Source organism: Nipponia nippon, unplaced genomic scaffold, assembly GCF_047370975.1.
Source record: "Nipponia nippon isolate SJK-2023a ecotype South Korea unplaced genomic scaffold, ASM4737097v1 scaffold_6, whole genome shotgun sequence".
Classification (NCBI taxonomy): domain Eukaryota; kingdom Metazoa; phylum Chordata; class Aves; order Pelecaniformes; family Threskiornithidae; genus Nipponia; species Nipponia nippon.
Window position 1 is genome coordinate 50,504,716 of NW_028262380.1, and position 22,256 is coordinate 50,526,971.

The following is a 22,256-nucleotide window of genomic DNA, read 5'->3' on the forward strand; positions in this document are numbered from 1 at the left end:
GGGCTCTGGAGGAAAACACCTGCTGGGAGAGGGTTCACAGGGCAGGGGAAAGCTGCCACCCTGCCTTCCTTCGTGGAGAGAACGCGAATGAACGGTAACGCGTATTGCCACAACATTCAGGAGACCTCAGCACATGCTTGCCCGTGTGGTTCCTGATGCTGGGCTGCTGTTCAGCTGCTTGCGGGAGAAGAGAGGTGCTTTGGAAATCAGGGCGAGCTGCGGGTTTTGGCACCTCCGGGTATCTTCAGACCTGGTCTCTGGGTGACCTAACCCCTCGAGGAAACGGTGAGCTGCCTGCTCTTCTGGCGAAGGTCCAGCCTCGCCGCCGGCCCTCCTAGGGCAGCCCTTGGCCAGCAGGGAGACGTGGGCTGACCCAGCCTGGCCACCCCCAGGTGAGGAAGACCCACGGTGCGATGAAACCTGGGCTCTGAGGAAGAACTCGGCCGAGGCGGCGGCCTCCAGAGGGAGCTGTGCACAGCGGAGTGCAGGGACGCAAACAGGACGGCTGCGTTTTGGGGTCTTCCTTCCGTTTCATCCATTTATGAAGGACCAGCCCTCCACGAACCTGAAATGTAGCCAGTCAGAAACTGGTTTAAGCAAGAGGTTCCTGGCTCCCTATGACAAATTGCAGGTTTTGCTCCCTCATCTATTTCTTTTTTTTTTTTTTCGCTTTTTTGCGTGTATCTTCCCCTCCTTGATTACTCAATCAGAAACAAACAGAGGCAAACGAGTGTAAAGGGAAATGCTGGCTATTTTGCAAAGGTCTCCAGATGACGAAATAAATAAAACAAAAACAAACAAAGGAAATATTTTTTCCTCTACGCTTTCAGTTATTCTAGAAGCTGCTTGTAGCACTGGTTGAGTAAAAGCTATCACGTCACAGGTATAATTTTACACTAGAGAGGAGCTCTTTTTATGCTAAACACTCATGATCCATGCAAATACAGGTGAATTTTTATCCGATACGTGACATGTTGCACGCTAAGTACGCAAGCACTGCAAACTGCCAGAGGCGTAGCGCAAGGGAGGTGAACACTGCGGGCGCTGGACTTGCTTTAGGGACCTCTTCTCCCCACCCCGAGCCCCCGCAAACATCTCTCTCTGGTTTGCTCAAATACCGACTGTCGTTTTGATGGTCTGAGTGGGATCCAGCTTGTGCATTGCTCTTGTGGCCTGCAGAGCCTTTTTCTAATGGATGGCATTAAAATCAGAAAACGAGTACTCGGGAGTTATGTAATTGCTTGCTCATTGGCCTCTTTTTTTTTTTTTTTTTTTACCTCTGTCTCCCAGCAGAGATTTATACTTTGACCACAAATATTTTCCTAAGGTTGAAACTTTGTATAAAATGTATGAGCTCCTAAACAAACAAGCCTCTCAGGTGCCTAGAGGCCATGTAAAATGCAAGATGAAAAAAAGGCGAGGGGAAAGGAACTGGCTATTGTTATTAATAAGCGGTATTTCATGCTTAACAAAACCAAGAGAGTCATTTTAAACAGCTGAAAGCTGGCTTTCCCTTGAGACCTTCACTTCGAATAGCTTAAATTCTAGAATATTTGCATCTGCTTAACTTTGCCCGTTGATTCGTATCGTCTTCAGCGCAGCTGCTGATCTGCCTAGCCTGTAGGGCTTCCTAAACCTCTGCAGTCCCAACCCTGGGCCGCTGGTTACCCACAGCGCTGGGCCTTTGGCCGCAGCTCCCGCGGCCCTCCACCGGCGGCGGCGGGAAGGCGGGCACGCCGGGCGGCCGCGAGGAGCCCTGGCCCCAGGGAAAGGGGATGCCCCGAGCAGGCCTTCCCGGGGGACGAGGCAGAAACACGGCGTCCCCCAGGACGCGTCGCCCCGCCAGCCCCAAGAAGCAGGCCACGGGCGCTGCCAGGCGCCGGCAGGCCGGGGAGCCCCGGAGAGCCGGCTGCTCCCTCCTCGCCGCTGCTGCCGCCAGGCCGGCCGGGCCCGGCCCGGCCCGAGCGAGCCACGGCAGCCGCCCGCGCAGGCGACGCCAGCCTGAAGCAGCCCGCCCCGCCGCCGGCCCGTGCCGTGGGCTGTTCGGGCGGTGCGTGCCCCACGGGCCCGGGGAAAGCGCTGAGACGGCGGGGGACAGCGGCAGCCGCCACCGAGCGCCGGCGGCGGGGCTCCACCGGCTGACAGAGCGCCCCGCCCCGCCCGGCGCGGGGCGGGGCGAGGCGCAGCGCCCGCCGCCGATTTGTGCTCGGGGGCCGGCCCCGCGCTTCCCATTGGCGGCCCTGCGCCGTCACTCCCGCCGGCGGCGGCGGTACCGGGGGGCTGGACTTCCTCGTTGCCGTGGCGGCAGCGGCGGGGCTGGCGGTAGGTGAGCGGCGGGGAGCGGAGCCGCCGCACCGGTGGCGGCGGCCGGGGAACGGGGGGCGCGGGGTCGGCGGCAGCTGCTTGCTCCGGGCGCCCTGCTCGGCGCGGTCAGAGCCCCGCCGGCGTAGCCCCGAGCCCGTCGCGCTGGGGTCGGGCCTGGCCGGGCGCGGCGGGTGAAAGCCCAGCTCCCCGGCGGGGCCGCTGCCGGCGCTGGTACCGAAGCGGTGTGGGGGGGAGACGGGGCGAAAAGGCAACAGCGGCAGCGCGGCGGAGCCCCGCGGCCCCCCCCGCTCGCCGCCCTCCCTGGCGCAGGACGCGCGTCCCCGGGCGGGGCCTCCCCGGGCCGGTGCGGGGAGCCGGGGGCGGCGGCGGCGGGGCTGCGGCAGGAGCCGCTCGGCGCGGCCGCTGCTGCTGAACGGCGTGGCGCGGCTGGCTGCGGGGCGGGCAGGGGGGTGCCGGGGCAGCGGGTGTCTGAGGCCGCTGCTGTCGCTCCCCGGCGCCGGGGGGCCCGTGTGGCCGCCGGGCCCCGCAGAGCCGGCTGGGAGCGCCGGTCTGGGGGCGGGGGGCAGCGGCGGTAAGCGCGGAAGCGAAGAGGCTGTGCCTGGGGTGAAGGCGGGGAGGTCTTCTTACTGCCGCTGCGAAATGGGGATGATGTGGGCCTTCACAGCACGGTTTGGGTTGGAAGGGACCTTCAAGAGCCCCTGTTCCCAACCCCCCCGCCCTGGGCGGGGACACCTCCCCCTACACCAGGTTGCTCAAAGCCCCATCCAGCCTGGCCTTGAACGTTTCCAGGGATGGGGCATCCGTAACTTCTCTGGGCAACCTGTTCAGTACCTCACCACCCTCCTAGTGAAGGATTCCTTCCTTATATCTAATCTAAATCTCTTTTAGTTTAAAGCCATTACCCCTTGTCCTATCACTGTGCTCCTTTGTCAAAAGTCCATCTCCACCTTTCTCGTAGGCCCCCTTCAGCTACTATCTTGTTTGATTTTATTTATCTGTTTTCAAGTGTTTTCTATGGGGACACCTCTAGCTGAGGGCCTGTGGTTATACAGTGGAAATACTCTGTTTCTGCTTTAACTCATTTGCTGTTACACCTTGCATTCTCTTGCTCTGTAGCCTGGTCTACATTGGACATGGAGTTGGAGCAAAATGAAGGCAAAAGGAAGAAGGTGGTGGGCTTGGAGGCTTAGTGGCTGAAAGAATCAGTAAATTCCTTCATTATTGGGCAATGATGATAAAAGCAGCACGTTTGCTAGCTGAAATCTCACAGACAACAGGGAAGGAAAAAAACGTGTTTATTCATGCCCTGCCAGTTGGCAGATCTCTTTGTTTAGAGAGCACTCAGCCTTGAGTGTTGCTTGTTGTAACTAACTTTCTAGAAAGGGTGCAGTTGGGGTTGCAGCTATGGCTTTAGAACATGTTTGTACGATTGTGTGAAGAGACTGTGTGTGTCAGGATAGCTATTAAAAAGAAAGAAGGGAAGAAAAAAAAAAAAAGGCAAAATAAAACACATCCTGTCATGATCTTACATACAGCATTATTATTATACCAAACCACCAGGGTTATTTTCTCACCAAAGGATATATACTTAGTATATCAGCTGACCTGCCTTATAGCAGAGGCTGGATCTTCCACCCACAATAGATTTCCTCAAAATATTCCCCCCAGTGTGAGGTTTTCCTCTCTCTAGCTGTGCTGTGTACATCCTTCACTGTTTTGATGGTGAATTATTCCTGGAATGTCGGGGTTTGAGGATGTTGGGTTATACCTTCTCCCCCTTCTCCCCCCCCCCCCCTTTTTTTTTTTTTATTATATGTGGGGAATGTCCACAAATGACCAGCTTTGCTGCATTGCATTTGTTCTTATCTCTGAACCGTGAATACCAAGCTGGCTGTGTTGTGATCTGTGAAGAACAGGAATAGGTAATGTGGTTGGGTACTGCAGCTCTTATACCGTTTGCAATCCAATTTTTAAAAGGGACTGGGAACTTTAATGCCCTAACTGATGCATTTAAAAAAAGCCACCTTCTTTAAGGGTTTGTCCTCTGAAGATAAAAATTCAACTTTAAGGTGTATTGAGCTGAGCACTAGGAATACCCACTTCTAAAATTTCAGATAAATGAGTATAAACCTTATCTATATTCTACATATATGTGTGTGTTTATGTGCAGACACATCTGTGTTAGTGCCTGCCCACACTAGAAACTTTTTATGTAATTGTTTTAGTATAAGGAGGGTATGCAGCTTGTAGAGGTAGTTTGCAGCATAACATGCATTTTTGCTTTGTCCGCTAGTGTCAAAGAAGAGTAACTGCCTTAACCAGACTGGAAACGGAGCGTGAAATTGTCATTGGAAGCCTTGTTGTGTTTCAGGACACAGCTCCTACTTGAACACATGATGCAGCAGCTTTTCTGGGGGGAGGAAAAAACCCAAGCATTAAAACAGTTGTGGTTTTAAAAATGTGCTACGTCTTCAAAATAAGTAAATCAAAAATGTGGCGCACCAGGCCATTGGAAAATATTTAGCTGTGCCTGTACACTCAAATGGAAAGTGGCTATGTTGGCTTTCACTCTTGAGTGGAAAGTGCTGTTCTGTCCCCTTGGAACAGAGCTGCACAGCGATTTATCAGCAAAATGCTTGGAGGGGGTGGGGGTGGGATTCAATGGAGATAATTTAAAAAAAAAACTAACCAAAAATATAGTTAAGATCAGACTTTCTAAAGGGTCTGGTGTGCCTTATTGTCTGCCGTAGGGATTGTTAAACTTCAGGGTGCTTCAGAAAATCTGTCTGCTCGTATGAATGAGGGTTGAACTCCTCTGAAATATCACCCTAGTGTGCATGTGAATTACTGGGAGGTCGAACTCTTCCTATTTTAAATAGTCTCTTACCCAGAGGAAAAAAACATCTCTTACCAATCACATCGCATCTCCCTGCCCATTACAGCAACTTCTTGTGTGGAATATGAACACAGGGAAAGTAATTAAAGTATTTTTAGCATTTTAAATGGAATTAGCACTAGGAAAGATGACTGTAGTCTATGGGGAGCAGGCTGTTCAGGAACCCATTTAGAACGATATCCCAAATTAATATTTAGCTCATGTTGTACAATGTCATTGTAGTTCAAGTCATAATGGTGAAATCTTTGCAGCTCAGAGGCAACATCTACTTATACTAGCAGGGAACGGGATCTTTGGATCTTCAGGTTTGCTGCTATTGTGCTGCTTATATCTTCGTAACAAAGTAATTCCCCAGGCTGAGAGAAATGGCAGTCCCAGATTTCTGCTGTTTCAGATTTCAGTTCTGAAATGATTCCCTGCCTTACTGTTGCCACCTTCAGGGTGTTGCTTATGCTGTATTTTTTTTTTTTGAGGCAGAACATGAAGTTCGCTATAAATATAGCAGTTGTGTCATTTAAAGCACATGCACGCACTGCAATTTTACTGTGTCCCACGGCATTCCTATTCTTAGTGTAGGAAATCATGTAGCCAGCGTAGAGGGTATCTTCCATCAGGCTTTTGTGCAGAGGGCAACCAAGTACAGAGTGTACACAACGACTGATTTAACTAGACAGAGCCTTGTAACCTCCTGCTTCTTCCTCTGGGTGCTTTGGAGCTGGCCAGTGATCAGCACACGTGTGGATGTGAGTGAATTGAATTATGCTATAAAGGAGCAAGGGCTGTTAGAGATAAATGGGATTCATAGCATGCTTTAAAGCACCTAATAAGAGATCCTAGTAAATGGAAATTGCACCACTGATGAAATACAACTGGAAAATCGTCTCCCTCCCCCCCCAGCTCAGTCCTGCCTCAGTAGAGGGGACTGTGGCTGACAGGCAAGGATAGCAGGGTAAGAGATGAACACCCATTGCTTAGGGCTTAGATTAGGAAAGGCTTTATTGCTAATACCTGGAGCTTGAATTAGCACCAGGCTTTGGAAACAAACCAAATGTATGTGTTTCTTATCTGCTCAGAGTGGAAGAAGGATTCTTGTTTCCTTGAGGAATTTTTGGCGCTTTAAGGGTTACCTTTTGCTTTTCGATCCTGTGCTGAGATAGTAAATGCTGCCACTGTAAATTGCCTTAGTTTAAAACTTGGCATGGTGAGTCATAAGACTTGATACCTCGCATCTTTCATTTTCTTCTCTTCTTTCTCCTTCCCTTTACAAAAAAGCTTTAATCGGTTTCTTGTTCAAGCAGAGGAGTTCTCAATGTCTTATTAGTATAGCATGTTTAACAAATAACCCAAACCTATTGAGATTAGGAGTGACAAGGGAGTGTTACTAAAGTCTTTCACATGCTTCTTCTGGAATGAGAACGGTTTCCCTCCTCCCAGCTTTTATGCATTAGCATCCTGTTGTCATTATCAAGTTCAGGCTGAGTAATCCCTTGGGCCTTTTATATTGCTATGTTTTTTTCCCTTCCCATGTTACCCCACTCTCTGAAATCCCTGATTTTCACTGAGTGCGGCACAAAAGATAACACCTGGCTGCTAGCAAGTTGCATCAACCTTATCTGTCCATTGCTGTCAGGGCCAAGCTGTCAGTGTGCTGCTTCTTGGGAAGTTCTTGCTGTGGTTTAGGGAGGGGAGTGTGTGTGTATACATGCATATATCTGGTTTCCAAGAATGTGTTGAGTTGAGCAAAATACTTCTTAATCTGGATTTATCAGGAATAATACAGTTCTGCATTGGCCAGTATACCACAAGTACCTATGTCAGTCTGTTCAGGACTAGTTTGACCACCTTTGAGATAGTTTTTAAAGATTTCTTTAAGCAGTGGTCCCAAATATGACACTATAAAAGTTCAGGTTTGGACATGTTAGTCTAAAAAGCGTTACAGTTGGTTTGGGTAGTTTCGTTGATTTTTTTTGGTTTTCAAAGCAGAGTGATTTTGCTGAAATAAAAGCTCAGGTCTGCTGGGTTTCAGAACACTTCTGCGTTGCACATGGAGATGGCCAGGGCATGAAGGTGCAGACTCAGTACCTGAGCTGAGCTGTCTCCATTCCTCTTTCTTTGTCTGTGTAATGGTGGAAATCCCTTTTTACTGGCAGTCCCCAAGCCTGACAGTCATGCAGGAAATGCCTTTTTTTGGTTGTTTCCACCTCCTGCTCCGAGCAGCTTATCTCTGTAAGATCACTTGTTGAGTACTTGCTTCATTCACACTCCTTCCCCCCTTTCTCTTGTGCAGGAAGGATACATGACTTGCTGAAAAGAGAGAAAATGCTATGCTGGGGATACTCGTCTTTTGGACAACCTGGGATAGGTAGCAACCTCCAGGTCATCATTCCTGAACCGCAGGTGTATGGATTCATTCATGACAGAAATGTCAAGGAGGTGGCATGCGGAGGAAACCACTCCATGTTCCTCTTGGAGGATGGGGAAGTGTATACCTGTGGCTTGAACACCAAAGGCCAACTGGGACATGACTGTGAAGGAAGCAAGCCAGGTAAGTCTGCTTTTTACATGTGCTTCAAACTGTCTTGAGGCTGGTGGGCTGAGAAGATCATGGAAGCTGCCTTGTGTTGGTTGCTCTGGAGCTGGAGCAGCTAACAGAGCTGAAGATCATGTGTAATAACACAGTAATGATGCTGAATAATATTTGCTGGCTCTGGAAAGGTAAAGCTGAGCAGCATGGGTGGGGAGACAGGTCTGCTCAGTTTGTCTGGGAAATGCATCAAAACAGAGGCGAGCACAGATGGTCTCAGGGCAGGTTTTGATTTTTGGCATTATGTTTTCCTTTTATAAAAGGGAAGAGAGGGTCATGAGTCACAAGTGTCTTCTGCTGTCTTTCCAATGGCACTGCATCCTTATGCCTACTCTTGTTCAGTTATTGTTGGGAATTTTGTCTTTTACTTCAAAGAGAAGAGATCTGTGTTGAGTGTGGTTTTGGAGAACAAATTTGGTTTTGGCCAAGAAGGCTTATAAATTTTGTTTTTCCCCTCTTGGAAATCTCTTGTTGACTTGTGCCTTCATGCTTTCTTAGTCTAGAAGAAGGTCATTGTAGCCTTGCGTTCCCCAGACTCAAATTGCCCTTTCTTCATTGTGTTCCAATGGGCAGAACCTGCATGCGCAGAACCGCAGGCAGTTAATGCCTCTCCTTCCCAGGGTGAAGGAGTGGTTTAATTGTGTACTGTTATTTTGAGAAACCCTGAAGCCTTTCTTATGGACTTTCTTTTGAATGTTGGCCTTCCAATTCACCTTCCATTAACTTCTTGATTTTGGCATGTGGTAAAGATACAGGTTCTGGAATATAATAAAAATCCCTTTGTGGGTAATTAGAGCAATAAGATATCATCTGTCCTCAAACTGCAGGCTACCCTCTGTAGGGCTTGGGGCTTCTGTAGTGTACGTTATTATTGCATGATAGACATATGACGTGTACAAAATAGCCACAGTTTCCCATGTAGTATGTGCAAATCTGACCTGACTGATTCCACTGCTCCTTTTTTTCTGTCAGTGTGTCTTTTGTCTCTTTCTCTCAACATGGGGTGGTAGATGTTGGATGCTGGATGTCTGTGGTGCTGGATTAGAGGAGCTGACCTTGAATCTGGCCTCTCTTTTCCTACAAGTGGTTTCCAGACAATGACTAAAAGAGGCTGGGATTATCAGGAACGCTTAAGTCCTCTCTGTGCACAGCCACTGTTCATCTTCTGACGACTCGTAAATTTAGGCCCTGGAATAAATGAGATGCTTACTAAAAGGAATCCAAGCCTGGTGAATATTCTGCCCAACCTGATGAGGATACTTCATCCTGCAAATCACCTGGCTAGCTGCATGACTCTTAGTGCAGAGACCCCAGAAATTACAGCACTCAGAACAGTACTGAAAGATGTGTACTCTGAGAAACATCTTTGGGCTAGCCTGCCATTTGCCCATAAAATAAAGCAAGCATAAGATGATGATGAAAATGGAGGCTTCACAGTGAGTAGAAGATCAGTGCTGGAAATGGATCTCATGAATCATGAATGCTGAAGTGTAGACTTCTAGCAACTAGGTAATCCTGCCTTCAGCTAGGGCTGTAGAAGAGAGGCAGTCTGAGATTTGGAAATAGAAATAAAAAGTTCTTTGGGTTTGATCCCAAGTGGCCTACTTCTACCCCTTAAATTAAGGGACTGTCACTAAGATGTGACACCAACTCCCAGTTATCCTGCAGGTTTCACTTATTCTGAAAAAGGTTCTGCAGTGCTGCTCTCCGAGGAGCCTGTCACCATCCTTGAGAAACTGTTCCTCTACTGACACAGTACTACTGGCTGTGCCCGCAGTGGGGTTTCTGCTGGCTGGGGCAGGTGGGAGGGATGCGCTGTAAGGCAAGGAACAGCTTCCCTTTTTAGCTCACGGTGAACAGTCAGAGCAGTCTCTAGGATAACAACAGTAAACTGGGAGAGAGTCCCATCCCACATGCTGCTTTGTGTCGGTCCGCTTTGGCTTGCAGCAATGGGAACTGAATTTCTTAGTTCTCCTTTTGCAAATAGGAACAAGAAGAATCAAGCCCTCCTCTGTCACTCCTACCTCCCCTGCATGGGATAAAGACAACCTTACACCTTCTGTATGGAAAGGCATGTCAAAGATCATCTTATTTTTCATTAGTTGTGGACCTATGAATGAAGCCATGTCTGATAGGGAGTGAAGATGTATTTGTGGGGCGTAGGGTCCTGAGCTGATGAAGATGATAGAAGACTGTCAGGAGGTCTCTGAGGTAGAGAACGAGAGAAATACCTGGAACTGGGAGTCTTGCTCCATCTCCCCAGCCTCTGCCAGACAGGGCAGCGTGAGCCGTGGCCTCTTGGTTTTACTGCCTTATGGCTTGGTTCTGCCTAGCCTCTGTGGGCAGCGAAGTGGCTGACCTCTGCCCGGCTCTGGAAGCGAGCCGCATCTCCTGCTGCGGGAGGCTGTGCCACAGTGCTGATCGTCCCCTCCAGGCAGCCCCCGGAGAGCCCCCTCTGGACTTCAGAAATGCTTACCATGGCCTGCAGAGTGTCTTGGTTGTGTTTGAGAGTAACATCAAGACATGAAAATGTGCAGGGGGTCTTGAACCTCTTGAAGGCTAGATGACTTCAGAGAGGTGGAGTGATCTCCTTCCTGCTGCCCAGGTCTGCGCTCAGGAGAGGATACGGCCTTTTATCTCTCACTTGCTCTGTGTGTGTGTGTACGTGAGGCTTACGCTGCCAGCATTGCTAAAAGCTTCAATTAGTGTTTTCAGAATACATGATCATGTTGTTTAATTAGAGGTGGTTATTTCCCAGGATGATGTCTGCTTGTGAATAAAATTCTGGGACTTTGCAATGCACCGAACATGGATCGAACCCTGTTCTCCTTGCAAAGCTTTCGGGTTTTACTAATGACTTCCAGTGGGAAAAGAGTTGTTATATTTGCAGTGAGTGCTTTTGAAGACTTTGCCTCCCTTTCTTCCCTTACTACATATTCCAAACAATTATTTTTTTCTCTTGTTCTGCTGCCCATTTACACCTATCTGTAGCAGGAGGATTCAATTTTGCTTCTCATTCATGCTGCTCACAAAAATGTTTAACAGTGGCACGGAATTGTTTCAGCAATCCTGCTTAGAGGAGTGCTTCGGAGAGCACCTTTTGAAATGAAAGAAACTTGTTAATTAAAAAGCTGTGTTTACTGTCACATCAGCTGAGCTTGTGGATGTAATGCAGAGACAGGATAGCAGCTGGTGAAGTGATTCTTGTGCCTCTCCACTACAGGGAACAGAGATTACTGGGAGAGTGCATGCCACTGAAAAGAGTATGAGTCAAGAGAGGTTTATTTTCTGGAAGTGCCCTTTCCTTGGATTTTACATTGTGGTGGTAAAATTAATATTAAAGATGTCTAAGAAGTTTATCCTAACTAAACATTCCTTTCAACTAAAAGCTAACAGCCTGTGATGGGCTCCACCAAGAGCCATCTCCCCACATTGTCATGCTATTTACTGTTTCATTCCTTCTTTGAATTGTGGTGGTTAGCAAGCTACTTAAGGAGTCCATCCCTCTCAGGGATGGATACCTGGCTTTGTTAATATTGAAATGATTGTTTTCCTCACTTTTTTCCCCCTGAAACAGTCTATAGTTCGTCTCTGCAGTCACTTGGTATGGATGCAGAGGGGGAGACGCTGTACCAGTGTTCCCTCACCATGACCATAGTTAATAAAGCTTGTCTGACCCGTCCTAACTCTTACTTGTGTTGTTAGGCACTTGGATTCCCCAGTGTCTCTTACAATGCCTTAGGAGAAGCAACTTGGCGATCTTAGTTGTGAACTATTGAGCCCACTGTTCTGTAAAATCAGTCTGAGTTTGCATTAATTTCCTGAGCATCGTCAGGTGTTAACATACATTATGTCTGTAATAGGAAGTGATAATTTTGTACTGCAGTAATTTTAGGAAACAAGAAATTTATTCTCTAAGTATTTAAATTTCCACTTCTTCAGCCCTGTAATTTCACTTGGATTGATTTTCTTCAGGTCTGACATGGTGTCTTGATTCCCTGTGATGATTCTTAGATAAATGTTTTTTATCTGAATGTGCATACATATGCTGGGGAACAAAACAGGCCCAGGTACCTAAGGTAAAGGCTCTTTTGGGATATGGGCTGAATTACAGAGGAGTGTGAAATAACTAGCTGGTGGTTTGCCATTTATAAAGCTTTAAAAGCATGCTTGAGTCTGAGATGTGGAACTTGTTTTCTGGTCTAGAGGTTTGTTCTCTGCAAGTCATTTGGACTTCATTTGACTTCTAGTGAGAAAACCTGTGCTTCGGTAATTAGCGTGTCAAGAGAGTTACAAGAAAATGTCTGGTGCCAAATTTGCCTTGAACCTTTGGTAACATACAGCAGACAAAACCATGCTTTTTTACCAAATTTCTTGTCTGGATGCGAAGGTGCAGGGTAGCATTGCTTCTGTGTGCATTGTGGAATCTGTCTGCTCATAGCTGCAGGGCTAGAAATATCATCATTATGTTCAATCTCTTTCAAAAAGCAGGAAAAAACCCCACCAAACCAAAAAACAACTACACGATCCAGATCCCCTGGATTTCTCTGAACCTGGTGGCCTTTCTTTTCAAACATAAATCCACTTGTCCTGAACTTCAGCACAGGGTTACAGTGACCAGAGACCTTGGTTCTCATTGCAGTATGCCTGTTAATCATAAACCCTGTAACAGCTGAGAATTCAGATGTGTGACCTGCTTGGAAGGACAGGCTGTATGGGTCTGCCTCTTTTAGCCTCTTCCTGGTGGGTGAGAAGTCAGCCAGGAGGCCCTGGTTGCTCAGGAGGAGGAGGAGAGGTGGTGGGGCTTGTGTTTGTTGGAAGCAGCTGTGGAAGGGAGCAGGTTGCAGACAAGGAGGTATGGCTGCTGCCTTGAATAGGTAAGGTTGAGAGCTGCTCACAGGTGGGATGACAGTGCCAGGAGAATGGTTAGTTCCCCCTGCCTTCCTCCTCTTTGCATGAGGAGTGAAACAAGAAAAAAAAAGAGCTTAAACACCAGTAACTCCAGGAGGTTCCGCTAAGCAGGCTTTTCAGAGGATTGGAGACAGTTTTGTCCCCCTGTTTGGGCACGGAGCTGAGGCTTGGCACACAGCTATTGCAACACTTCCCAAGTGCTGTGGTCTGGGAGAGTCCTGCTGTGCATTCATCACACTTTTCTCTTTTTTTTTTTTTTTTTTTTTTCCCTCCCCCTCACCAAAGTGAGCTGCATGCTGCAAAAGATATAGTAGAGGCATGGCAGTCCTGCTTGTAGGCATCGGTCCTGCCAAAGCCGGGGAGGACGTGCCTGGAAATGAGCGTGCTGAGGGACCTGTGGGGAGGGATGGAGCCATGTGGGGGACAGAGGGGCCCTTGCAGAGCCAGGCCTCCAGCAGCTGACTTTAAACCAGGAAAATAATAAAGGAAGGGTTAGGACACAATTTATGTTTCAGCACCTGTTGTAAATCTTATTTGCAAAGAGTCAGATTATTAAACTGGCTACCCCTTGCAGAGCCGGGTATGTTCATTTGTACGCATCCCTTTCCTTCCTTTGATTGCTCACAGGATCTGACCAAGGTATTTGAGGTTGTTACGCCTTCACTAGTGACTACAACAACGTGGACTTGCGTTATGGTGTGTCTGTCTCAGCTGAATTGGTGCAGTTTGGCTTCAGGATGATTTTAGGTTTCAAAATTAGAAGGCTGGATTTAAAAATGACTTCATTTAGAAACAATATGTATCTGGTCAAATGAGAAATAAAATCAAAGGAAGTGCTTTCCCTTAGATATTTTAAATATGCATGTGTTGTGTTGAATTGCTTGGCTGAGGGCTCTGAATATGCCAGATACTTATAGTGGGCAGTTGTTTTAAAACTTGCGTGGTCTGGATCATGAGAACTGACTTCTACCAATACTCTCTGAGACTGCAGGATTAGGAGAGCCTAAACTGAGGAGAGAGAAAGCTCTTTAGGAGAACCTAAACCAGTAGAAATCTGGTTTCTTGTCAGTACAGAAATCTATAGTCTGAGCCTGAAATGGCTGTAATGTGTTCTCAGATCTAACTCTGAAGCGCTGTCTCTAAAAACACATGTATTTATTCCAACCATCAGATTTCTCTCAATTTCATATTGCTGAAGGGTGAAAATAAGAGTGAGCCCAGTGAAGCAAGATACTGTTTTTCTTAGAATCAGTACAGCCTGTTTTACTGAGGGTATGAGAGACCATTTTAATGTCTCTTGTCTCAAAAGGCAAGTTTTCTGAATGCCCCAACCTTTTTTTACCCAGAATAGTTGTCTGTGCTGGACAAAAGTGATGACTTCATTAAGCTGAATGTTTAAGTAGGGCTTCTAGGAGAGGTTTCAGTAGTTCGGTGGCTGTTGATGCTGCAAGTTCATCGTTCTTGTCTTCAAGATGTGTTATGTGACATAACCACAGATGATGATACACAGTTATTGGGCAGCTTTTGTATAGGTGGGGGTCTATGAATAGATGTCTGAAATAAGAAATCTCTCCCCACCAACTGCAAAGATTTTATTCTCGCTCCCAATAAAGCAGCCCAGGTGCTCTTCCTCAGTAAGGATGGCTTTTTTTCTCTTGCCTTAATATCCTATGTTTCCTTTGCATGAAAACATGCAGGCATCTGTTTTGAGGTAACAAAGCCTGAGTTTGGTAAAGGCAAATGTAGAGCATTCTGTATGATTTGATCTTGAAGGCTCACAAGAGTGTGTAGGATGACTGTCCTCTTTCCTGATGGAAAAGGGGTTGGCTTGTTTTCAGCGTGTAACTATTATATGGAAAGACTGAGTTTGATTCTGGCTCATGGTGTATGCTTGTTGCTTGCTCTGTTGTCTATAGGCATCAAATCTTCCAGAAGATGCGTAACTGTCTGTGATGATTTTGACTCAGTCAACATTAAACAGCCTGATACTCTTCCTTAAGCTGTATTGGAAAGAAGAATTTATCTCAAAGATCTTTGTGAAACTCCTTCTCAGAAACCAAATATTTTTGACACTTAAGGCTGCTAGCAGAAAACAGCTGATTCTACAGCAGAGCTGTGCAGAAATGCTCACTCTCTTAACACCTGACCTGCCTTTTAAACAGCTGCCTGCCTATATAGACTCGCCAAAAAGGAACGTACAGATGCTCATATCTCCTTTTCTCAGAATGCCCTTCAACTCTTAAAGTAGAGAAAATAAACTTTTGTAGATGTTTAATAGGATTGCATTAATTACCTCTCTTTCCCATCACCCTGCTTCTTTGTAGTAACATATTTTTCAAGCAGGATTTGTGAACGTGATGGGGATGTCATTGAAAGCAAGGGCAAGGATGCTGTACTGAGCCTGCACTGTGCAGGTGTGGCTTTTCAGGAACGTGTGGCTTTGTCCTGCTCCCATGCAAATTGCTGCAGGAGTGAAATAAATGGGAACAGAGTGAGGAGCACACCAAGTGCTTTTGAAAATCACATGCTACTTCGTCAAAGCCTGGGGCTGCCACAAGTGAGACTCAGCCAAGTGCGGCTACCTAGAAAATGTAGCCTCCCTTCTAGAAGAAAATATGAAATGCCCATGTGAAGGCTAAATGATTCCTGTTGTGCAAAGCTGCCCTGATAATGTGAAAAGAGGGCAAAATAGCACCTGTCCAGAGGCAAAAAGTGGAGCAAAGCCCTTGTGGCTTGCTTGCAGTGTGTATGGTATACAGCAATGCTCTCTGTCTTGCAGGGACTTGGAGGTGCTTCACTTTGAGCCCTCTGCTCAGACGTGATCACCTGCTGCAGAAGGAGACTCATACAGCAGTGATTGCAGGATTGAGCACAGCAGATGGATAACAGTAAACTCTTATCTTACCTCCTGGGGCAGCGATTTGCTGCCTGGAGCAACTGACCGAGCCGGAAGGATGGGCTGTGGATGTTCCTGGTCTTTGAGCCTTAAATCCCTTGTGGCTTGCCAGCAGGTTTGCTGGAAGGGGCTGTGTTAAGGCAGCTGGGAAGGGAGCGGTGCTTTGTTTGGGGGAGCACTGCAGGGAAGAAACGAACAGATCTCTCTTCCTTGCAGTGCTAGGAGGTGAAAGTGCTGGTTTTTAAGCAGAGCTGTCAGTTTTACACTGGTTGCCTTTTCTTTTGCGTTTATAAGGTTGGGTCAACAGTTGCCACAGGACTGTGTTAACTACTTCATGTGGCTATGATGGCCTGTAGTGAAGGGTTTATTCTTCCTTTTTCCCGGTCTGCTGTCCCTGCTTACTGCCATCGACTTTTGTCACAACTCTCAAGATTGCTGTGGCTTTGCTTGGGATTTCTCAGGCAGAAATACAGCTTTGCACTGTAGTACCAGCATATCAAACCCAGTATCTAGGCACCCACCTGCCTAATTCCTCCTTCCACCTCTGACGTCTCCCCGAGCTCTAGCATGTCCTGCCTGTGCTGGAGTTGCTGCCCTGGAGCCGTGGCATTTGCCGGGGTGTGCATGGTGGACCTTGGGGTTTCTCAGCAGTCACGGCCCAGCTGTAGCTTCTGTGCTGCCAGTGGCCAGCAGGCCTGGCCGAGTGACCACCTTTACAGCTCTCTGCAGTAACCTGAAGAGGAAAACAGGCTCTGCCTGGGTTTCCTGAACATACATTTTTCCTGTGTTTCTTTCACAGGTCTTGGTGCCTTCCCTCTTTGAAAGAGCTTCCCTTGCATGTTTACTTCCAAGGTCTGAAAGTGGATTCTTTCCTCTGCCAGCTGATGCTGGTCAGACTGAAGCCTTCTTTGCCTGCCCAGCCCTTTCCAAGAGCCTTCTCTGGCTGGCTGCTGGCTCTGCCCATGCCAGTCTGCTTATGGCTCCTCAGAGAGGTGCTCGGAGAGGCCGTGTCCCCTAGAAAAAAGGCAGCAACGTGGGGAAGTAAAAGGCTTTCTATGGCTATGTCTGAGGAAGGGGTTTGATTTCTCAGGGTAGGTGTCTGCTTTCATGGCTGTGAGGGGGAGTAGCTGGCAAAGCCCATGCGAAGTGACACCCTGGGGTGTCGCAGTGGCCTCTCGCTTCTTGCTCTGACATTCCTGCCTTGACGTGATCACAGGCAGCTTTGTAAAGTGAAGGCAGTGCTAATAACTAAACGAGCCTCTCTCAGATTTAAGCCTGTAAGCAGCCATGCTAAATAAATTAATGAGCAGTACTGTACGTGTTGTGCAGGGAAGCAGTCACCTCAGTAAGCGTCACTAGTGTCTGTGGATGAAAGGGGACTGCAGAATCACCGTCTCTGTTATTGGAGCTTCTTAGCCTTGACCTATGGACAGTCTTCCCACCCCTGTGAGCAACAGTGTTCCTGGGAACGTCACCTGCTTTGGGCTGTCCTCTGTCCTTTACTGTCCTCTCCCCCCTCTATTTTCTGGTCGGTGAGTCTATATATTTCCTCCTTTGTAACCAAATTATCAGAGCCTTATCAGCTTCAGTGCTGCTGCTGTTAGTCTCTCTAATCAGGCTGCTCTTGGTACTGCTCAGCTCTCTGCTGCAAGTGTAGTGGCAGTTCACGAAGTTAATGAAAGGAAGGCTTCAAGGTTTGTGAGTTGGACTTGTAAAACCCAGCCTCCTCGATGGATATAGTGAACTTCAATGGCTGAAAGTCGGAGGAGGTTACATGCCGATGTAAACATTTGCTTGCTGCATACTTCAAAGCTTTTGCCCCATACTAAGAGAAGTTTGAGAATGAGGTGGGCTGCCATACATGGGTGAGAACAGCAGATAGAAAGCGAGGGTAGCGGTCATACAGCGGGGATGTGGTCTCCCCATGGGGTTTGCTCTTGTAGTCTTGTGCCACTCAGGTGCAGAGCACGGTGTTTTCCACACCCTCGCATGCAGTAGTCTCACGTAGTCTGAATGCAAGACACAACAAGCACGTAGTGCCTTCTCAGAGAGGCTTGGCAAGGAGGAGGAAAGTAGCGGCGGTGAAATTGTGGGGCTGGTGTTGGGGAGGGTGGTTCCAGCTGCCTACGTGTTGTGCGTGTCGTACGGCCGGCCATGCCAGAGACTGTCTGCAGTCAAAGGCGTGTTCCTGAGACCGTCCTTCAGCCCTCGCCTCCTCCCTGTGAGCCTTCCTCCGGTGTTACTGCTGACAAACCACAGCTTGCAGAGGTGGTGTGAGAAGCAGTTTTAGCTGGCTGGGTTAGCTTATGTTTTCAAAAGCACCTGATAGCTTTGGGAAGTCTGTATTTTGCTTAAGTGGTTTATAGAATCTGATTTCTTCCTGCCAGTCCCAGACTCCACATGTTGTCTGTGGCAGCTGTGAGCATGAGATGACTAGGTGGTTGGAGTTGAAAGTGTGCAGAGGGAAGTCAGACGCTCATTCTTGGGGGCTTTAAAGGAGAGAGGAAGAGGCAAAAAGGCCCTGACAAACAGCATGATTTTCCCCTCCCCAGTTACCAGTTTCCAAGTGGCAGAATCAGCTTCCACTGGGGATGGTGTTTCCTGGAAAAGTTGGTGAGTGTACTCGTGCTGCTAACACTGGTAAAAGCATTGAATAGCTAAGATGATGTTGAAGTTATGCTGACAAAATAAGGAGAAACCTTCATAAGGGGAGGAAGAAATCTGGGGTGAACTTCTCTCTTTGTGCACTTTGGTTTGCAAGCATTTCAGTTGCTGCACTTTGTTTTTTCTCTTTTCCTCTTTCCAGTTTCATTAAAACACTCAGACATGTTTTAATGCTCAGCTGACTTCCTCAAGATGGGAATCACGAAGTTCATCACAGCCTAGAAATACAACCAGGATGTGCATGTGCAGGACATCTCCGGGATTTGCTGGTGGAGACTGGGGAATCGGCAGTCAGCTGAACTTTCCTACTTAATGTATAAAAATCTTGTCAGGGAGCTTGGTGATCCACTGTTGTTTACTTGCTTTTTGTACAGTGGTTTAATGAAATGCTGGTGACTGATAAGCTTGGGCCATAGTGGTTTTCTCATTTTCTTGTACTACCTACTGAAGGCAGTAGCAGTTTTTTACATGGAGTTTTTGGCTGTTGGATCAGCCTTCCATAAGTGCTAATGCTGTTAGTGTCACCTTGTTAGGTGGTTTAATGTGTTCGTGTAATTAATCTTCAAAAGGAGAGAACTCGGCTCTGTTCCTGTAAGAATTAGGCTTTCCAGTACTCAGAACAGAAAGACCATATGGGTGAAGTTTAGGTTGCTATTGCTGTCTGTTTAAATATTCAGCTGCCTTGTGCATTAAAATGTTGTATCTCACACTTCTGAATTTTAGATCTTGGTTGCACAATGCTCAGGTACCCTCTGTGGACTGTATTAACAAGCATGGCAATGCAAAGAAATTGGCTCATCTGTCCTCAGACTTGCCAGCTGCTAGCATTTAACCCACAGGAATTTCTTGCCAACAGTTGTTTCTACCACCATCTCTTTCTTATCCAGACAAGCTAGTAAGACACTTATTTTAGAGTCTGTGGGCACTTACCTAGCAGGCAGCAACAACCAAGATGAGCAAATGCTCTGAGTTGCTTATTGTCAGGCTGGGGAGGCAATGAGGTGTTTTGGCCAGGTGTCCAAGCAGACTGAAATCACTTGAAACTCTTCCAAGCCACAGCTTTTTCTCACCAACAGAGAAATCCAGATTTTGCCACTGAAGGTGTGTAACCTCAGGGCTGATAGTTTCTCTATGTCGTATTCAGACAGTAGAAGCCATCTGGTGCTGTTTGTGTACATCCCAGTACACACATGGTTGAAGGAGTCTGCCATGTCCTCTAGCAAAAGCCTATCTTGTGAGCAGCTGGAAGCTATATGTAAAAAGGGTGTACCAACTATCTGATAAACTTACTAGGAGTAGGAAAACTAATTAATCATTCATTGAGTGCTTTGTGCTTCCAGCAGTTGCAGATGCTGGAGATCTTGTATAGCTTTCCAACACTGTGGGGACAAAGTATAAGCCCTGTTTTATAAATCATGAAGCTATGGACTGAAGGTGGGCTTTTCAGGGGTTTTCATTCTTGGCCCAGCTTTACTGCCATTTCCAAACCTTCAAGCTAAACGTGCCAACTGTCAGAAAGCTGAGTTACAGAAACATATAGCACCTGTCCTCAAATTTTGCTGGAGTGTCCCTGCAAACCACAGACAGGCAAGAAAACACAAGAGCGGTCCTGGGAACCAGGCCTGTCACCCCCCAGAGAAGGGTGGTCCTGAAGGTGTTTTGCCTAGACCTCGTTCTTTGGTCCAATGTGTATTTTATGAAAAGATCTAACAAGGTTAGGACCAAAAGAAGTCAAACCTTGATAAACCTGTTTATGCTGAGATCCATGAGTTAAAGTGGACAGAAGAAAGAAATGAAAATTGAAACTCCACCAGGTACAAAGAAAGGATAAATGAGTTCCGAGCATTGGTGCTGTTTTGAGACAGCTGCTGGCTTCAGAAAGAAAAGATTGGGTCAGTGTGTACTTCTTGGAATGTGAGCTTTTTTTTTTTTAAAGTTTTTTATGACATGTTGAAACACTGTATTGTGTAACTCCTTCAGCCCTTCCCTGTTGCTTTCAGGGTTGTGTTTTTTTTTTTCTTCTGCTTAGCTTTGTATATAATTGTGCCTATTAAGCTCCATTTGACTGGTTTTATTCATCAGTTACTGAAGACACAATACTAAGAATAAACTTTACCCTTTGTACCCTTCGTCTCGGTGCAGTGATGAATAATGGTGTTGTGATGCTCTGGAAATTAAAACAAATGTATACCAACCACTAACACACCTCATATTTCGATGTGAGGAAGGGGTGGGAGGTCACCAAAGAAGGAATTATCAGATATTTTTGATGACACCACCCATGTTAGCAGGCAGATGGTACATTTGGTGGCTTGGCAAGCCTGACAGTTAACTTGGACTGCCTGGGCAGTCTGTGCCCCCAGAGGAAGGCTGGCTTTTTTCCATCTCTGGAAAGAGATGTGTGAGAGCACCTAAAACTTAAACAGTTGAGTGTTTACACTTCATGACTTTGCAGGCAAGCTGCAATTGACAAGGTCTTAGGAATGTACTATGGTGAGGTGGGCTGTATGTGTACATCTCTAAAGGCAAAGATCTTCAGCTCCAAGACAGGCATGTTTCTTCTGTCTGTGGTCATCCAGTGAGTCCAGGTGAGGCTGTATTCTGCTTCTTGGGTGAGCAGTGCAGTCACTGAAGGCTTTCAGTGTCACAGGGCAGCCTTTCAAACAAGTTGCTGTTTATTAGTCCCTTGGGATGGCACATAGAGCAAGGTCAGGTTTGTGTTGCCAAATTAAACTTAAGATGGAGTCTGTGGGGACCGAAGCAACCACTCTGGACTTCTAAACCAGTCGGATGTCCTCTCTGTGTCGCAGTGTGCGAAGCCCTTGCTATGTATTGTTTAGAGCTCATGGATAAAAATAGGCTCCCTCAATTACATATGCAAATAAACACAAAACAGGCTGCCAAGCAGTGCTACAGTTGGACGCTTTATGGGCCCAAGCGTGGAAACTGCATGTGTAAATTGAGTTACCACCCTCAAAACCTGTCTGTGTCTTTGCATAGGGTTGGCAGTGGGACTGGGTGAAATTAGTCCTGCTGGAAAGAGCTGCAGGGCAAAGGGCATTATTAGATGGCAGGGCTAAAGGATGGCCAGACGGCAGGCAGGCCCAGTCCTCGAGCCCTCCTAGATGTTTGTGTGCTTATTACTTGTAAACCGTACCTCCATTGCCATTAATTATTTTGAGTGAAAGGAAGCACACGTTCAGGTAGCATTTTCCTCTGTTAGAATACATATTTAAATAATTGTCATCTTTCTCTTCTATAACATCCATTAGGGATTCTTCTCTTCCTCATTTTTTGACTCCCAGACTTAGAAGGCAAGCCCTCCCAGGGGTGCGAAGTATGGTAATGATTTCTGGATGCCCTTGATGTGGAGTATCATTTTCATAGAATGATATATAACTACCCTTCCCTCGTGTCTCAGGCAAGTGAGACTTTAATGAAACTGATCACTGCCTTGTAGCTTACAGGGTGAAATCTTTCTTCATCCGCCTGAAACATTTGTATTTATTCAGGGAAGGAAAAAGAAAACCAACTTTGCTTCTGCCTGCCTTGTGGGGTGTTTTCCCATCAGATATGTGGCATTTCCAGTGTTTTATTGCAAAACAAGACTTTCACGTCCATTTGTAAAAACTCTGCATAACGAATAAGATTTGGTTGTTGATGTTGTACGAGTAGTTGTCACACCTACTTCAGTTGCCTAACATGATGTAATGATGAAAAGTCAGTTGTGGGTGATCTTCCAGAGGACTAAGTGATTTTTCTTTTTTATTCTCTAAGGCATTCTTGCTTTGCTTCCTTCTTATGGGACTTTTTTATGAGTGTCTGACAGTGGTAGTAATAGGTTGATAGGTTCAAACCTGTTCCAAGCTTAGCACAGAGGATGTTGTAACACATGCGCTTTCACACATCAAGCAATAAAGCAAGGGGAGGATGAGCTGATTAGCTTTGTGGATGACTCGTCTACATTGCACTTGAGAGCT

General features: G+C 46.9%; 1 protein-coding gene and 1 long non-coding RNA gene across 6 annotated transcripts in view; both read left to right on the plus strand.

Moving 5' to 3' along the window:
* Positions 1 to 2,214: 2,214 nt before the first annotated feature.
* HERC3 (HECT and RLD domain containing E3 ubiquitin protein ligase 3) overlaps positions 2,215 to 22,256 on the plus strand; it is a 56,004-nt gene continuing 35,962 nt past the window's right edge. For 2 of the 5 annotated variants that reach the window (XR_015700193.1, XM_087738109.1), the window contains exons 1-2: positions 2,231 to 2,322; positions 7,509 to 7,766. Coding sequence is in view for 1 of the 5 variants with exons in the window: in XM_087738109.1 (XP_087594235.1) it covers positions 7,541 to 7,766 (226 nt within the window). In the remaining 4 variants the exon portion in view is untranslated. Of the gene's footprint in view, positions 2,327 to 2,412; positions 2,536 to 4,226; positions 4,248 to 7,508; positions 7,767 to 22,256 lie in introns of those variants that run through there. The other 3 variants (XR_015700194.1, XR_015700195.1, XR_015700196.1) reach the window with 3 other exon arrangements.
* On the plus strand, positions 17,964 to 20,405 carry LOC148051467 (uncharacterized). Its single transcript, XR_015700200.1, has 2 exons — positions 17,964 to 18,225; positions 18,419 to 20,405. It is a non-coding gene; the product is annotated as an uncharacterized LOC148051467 (long non-coding RNA).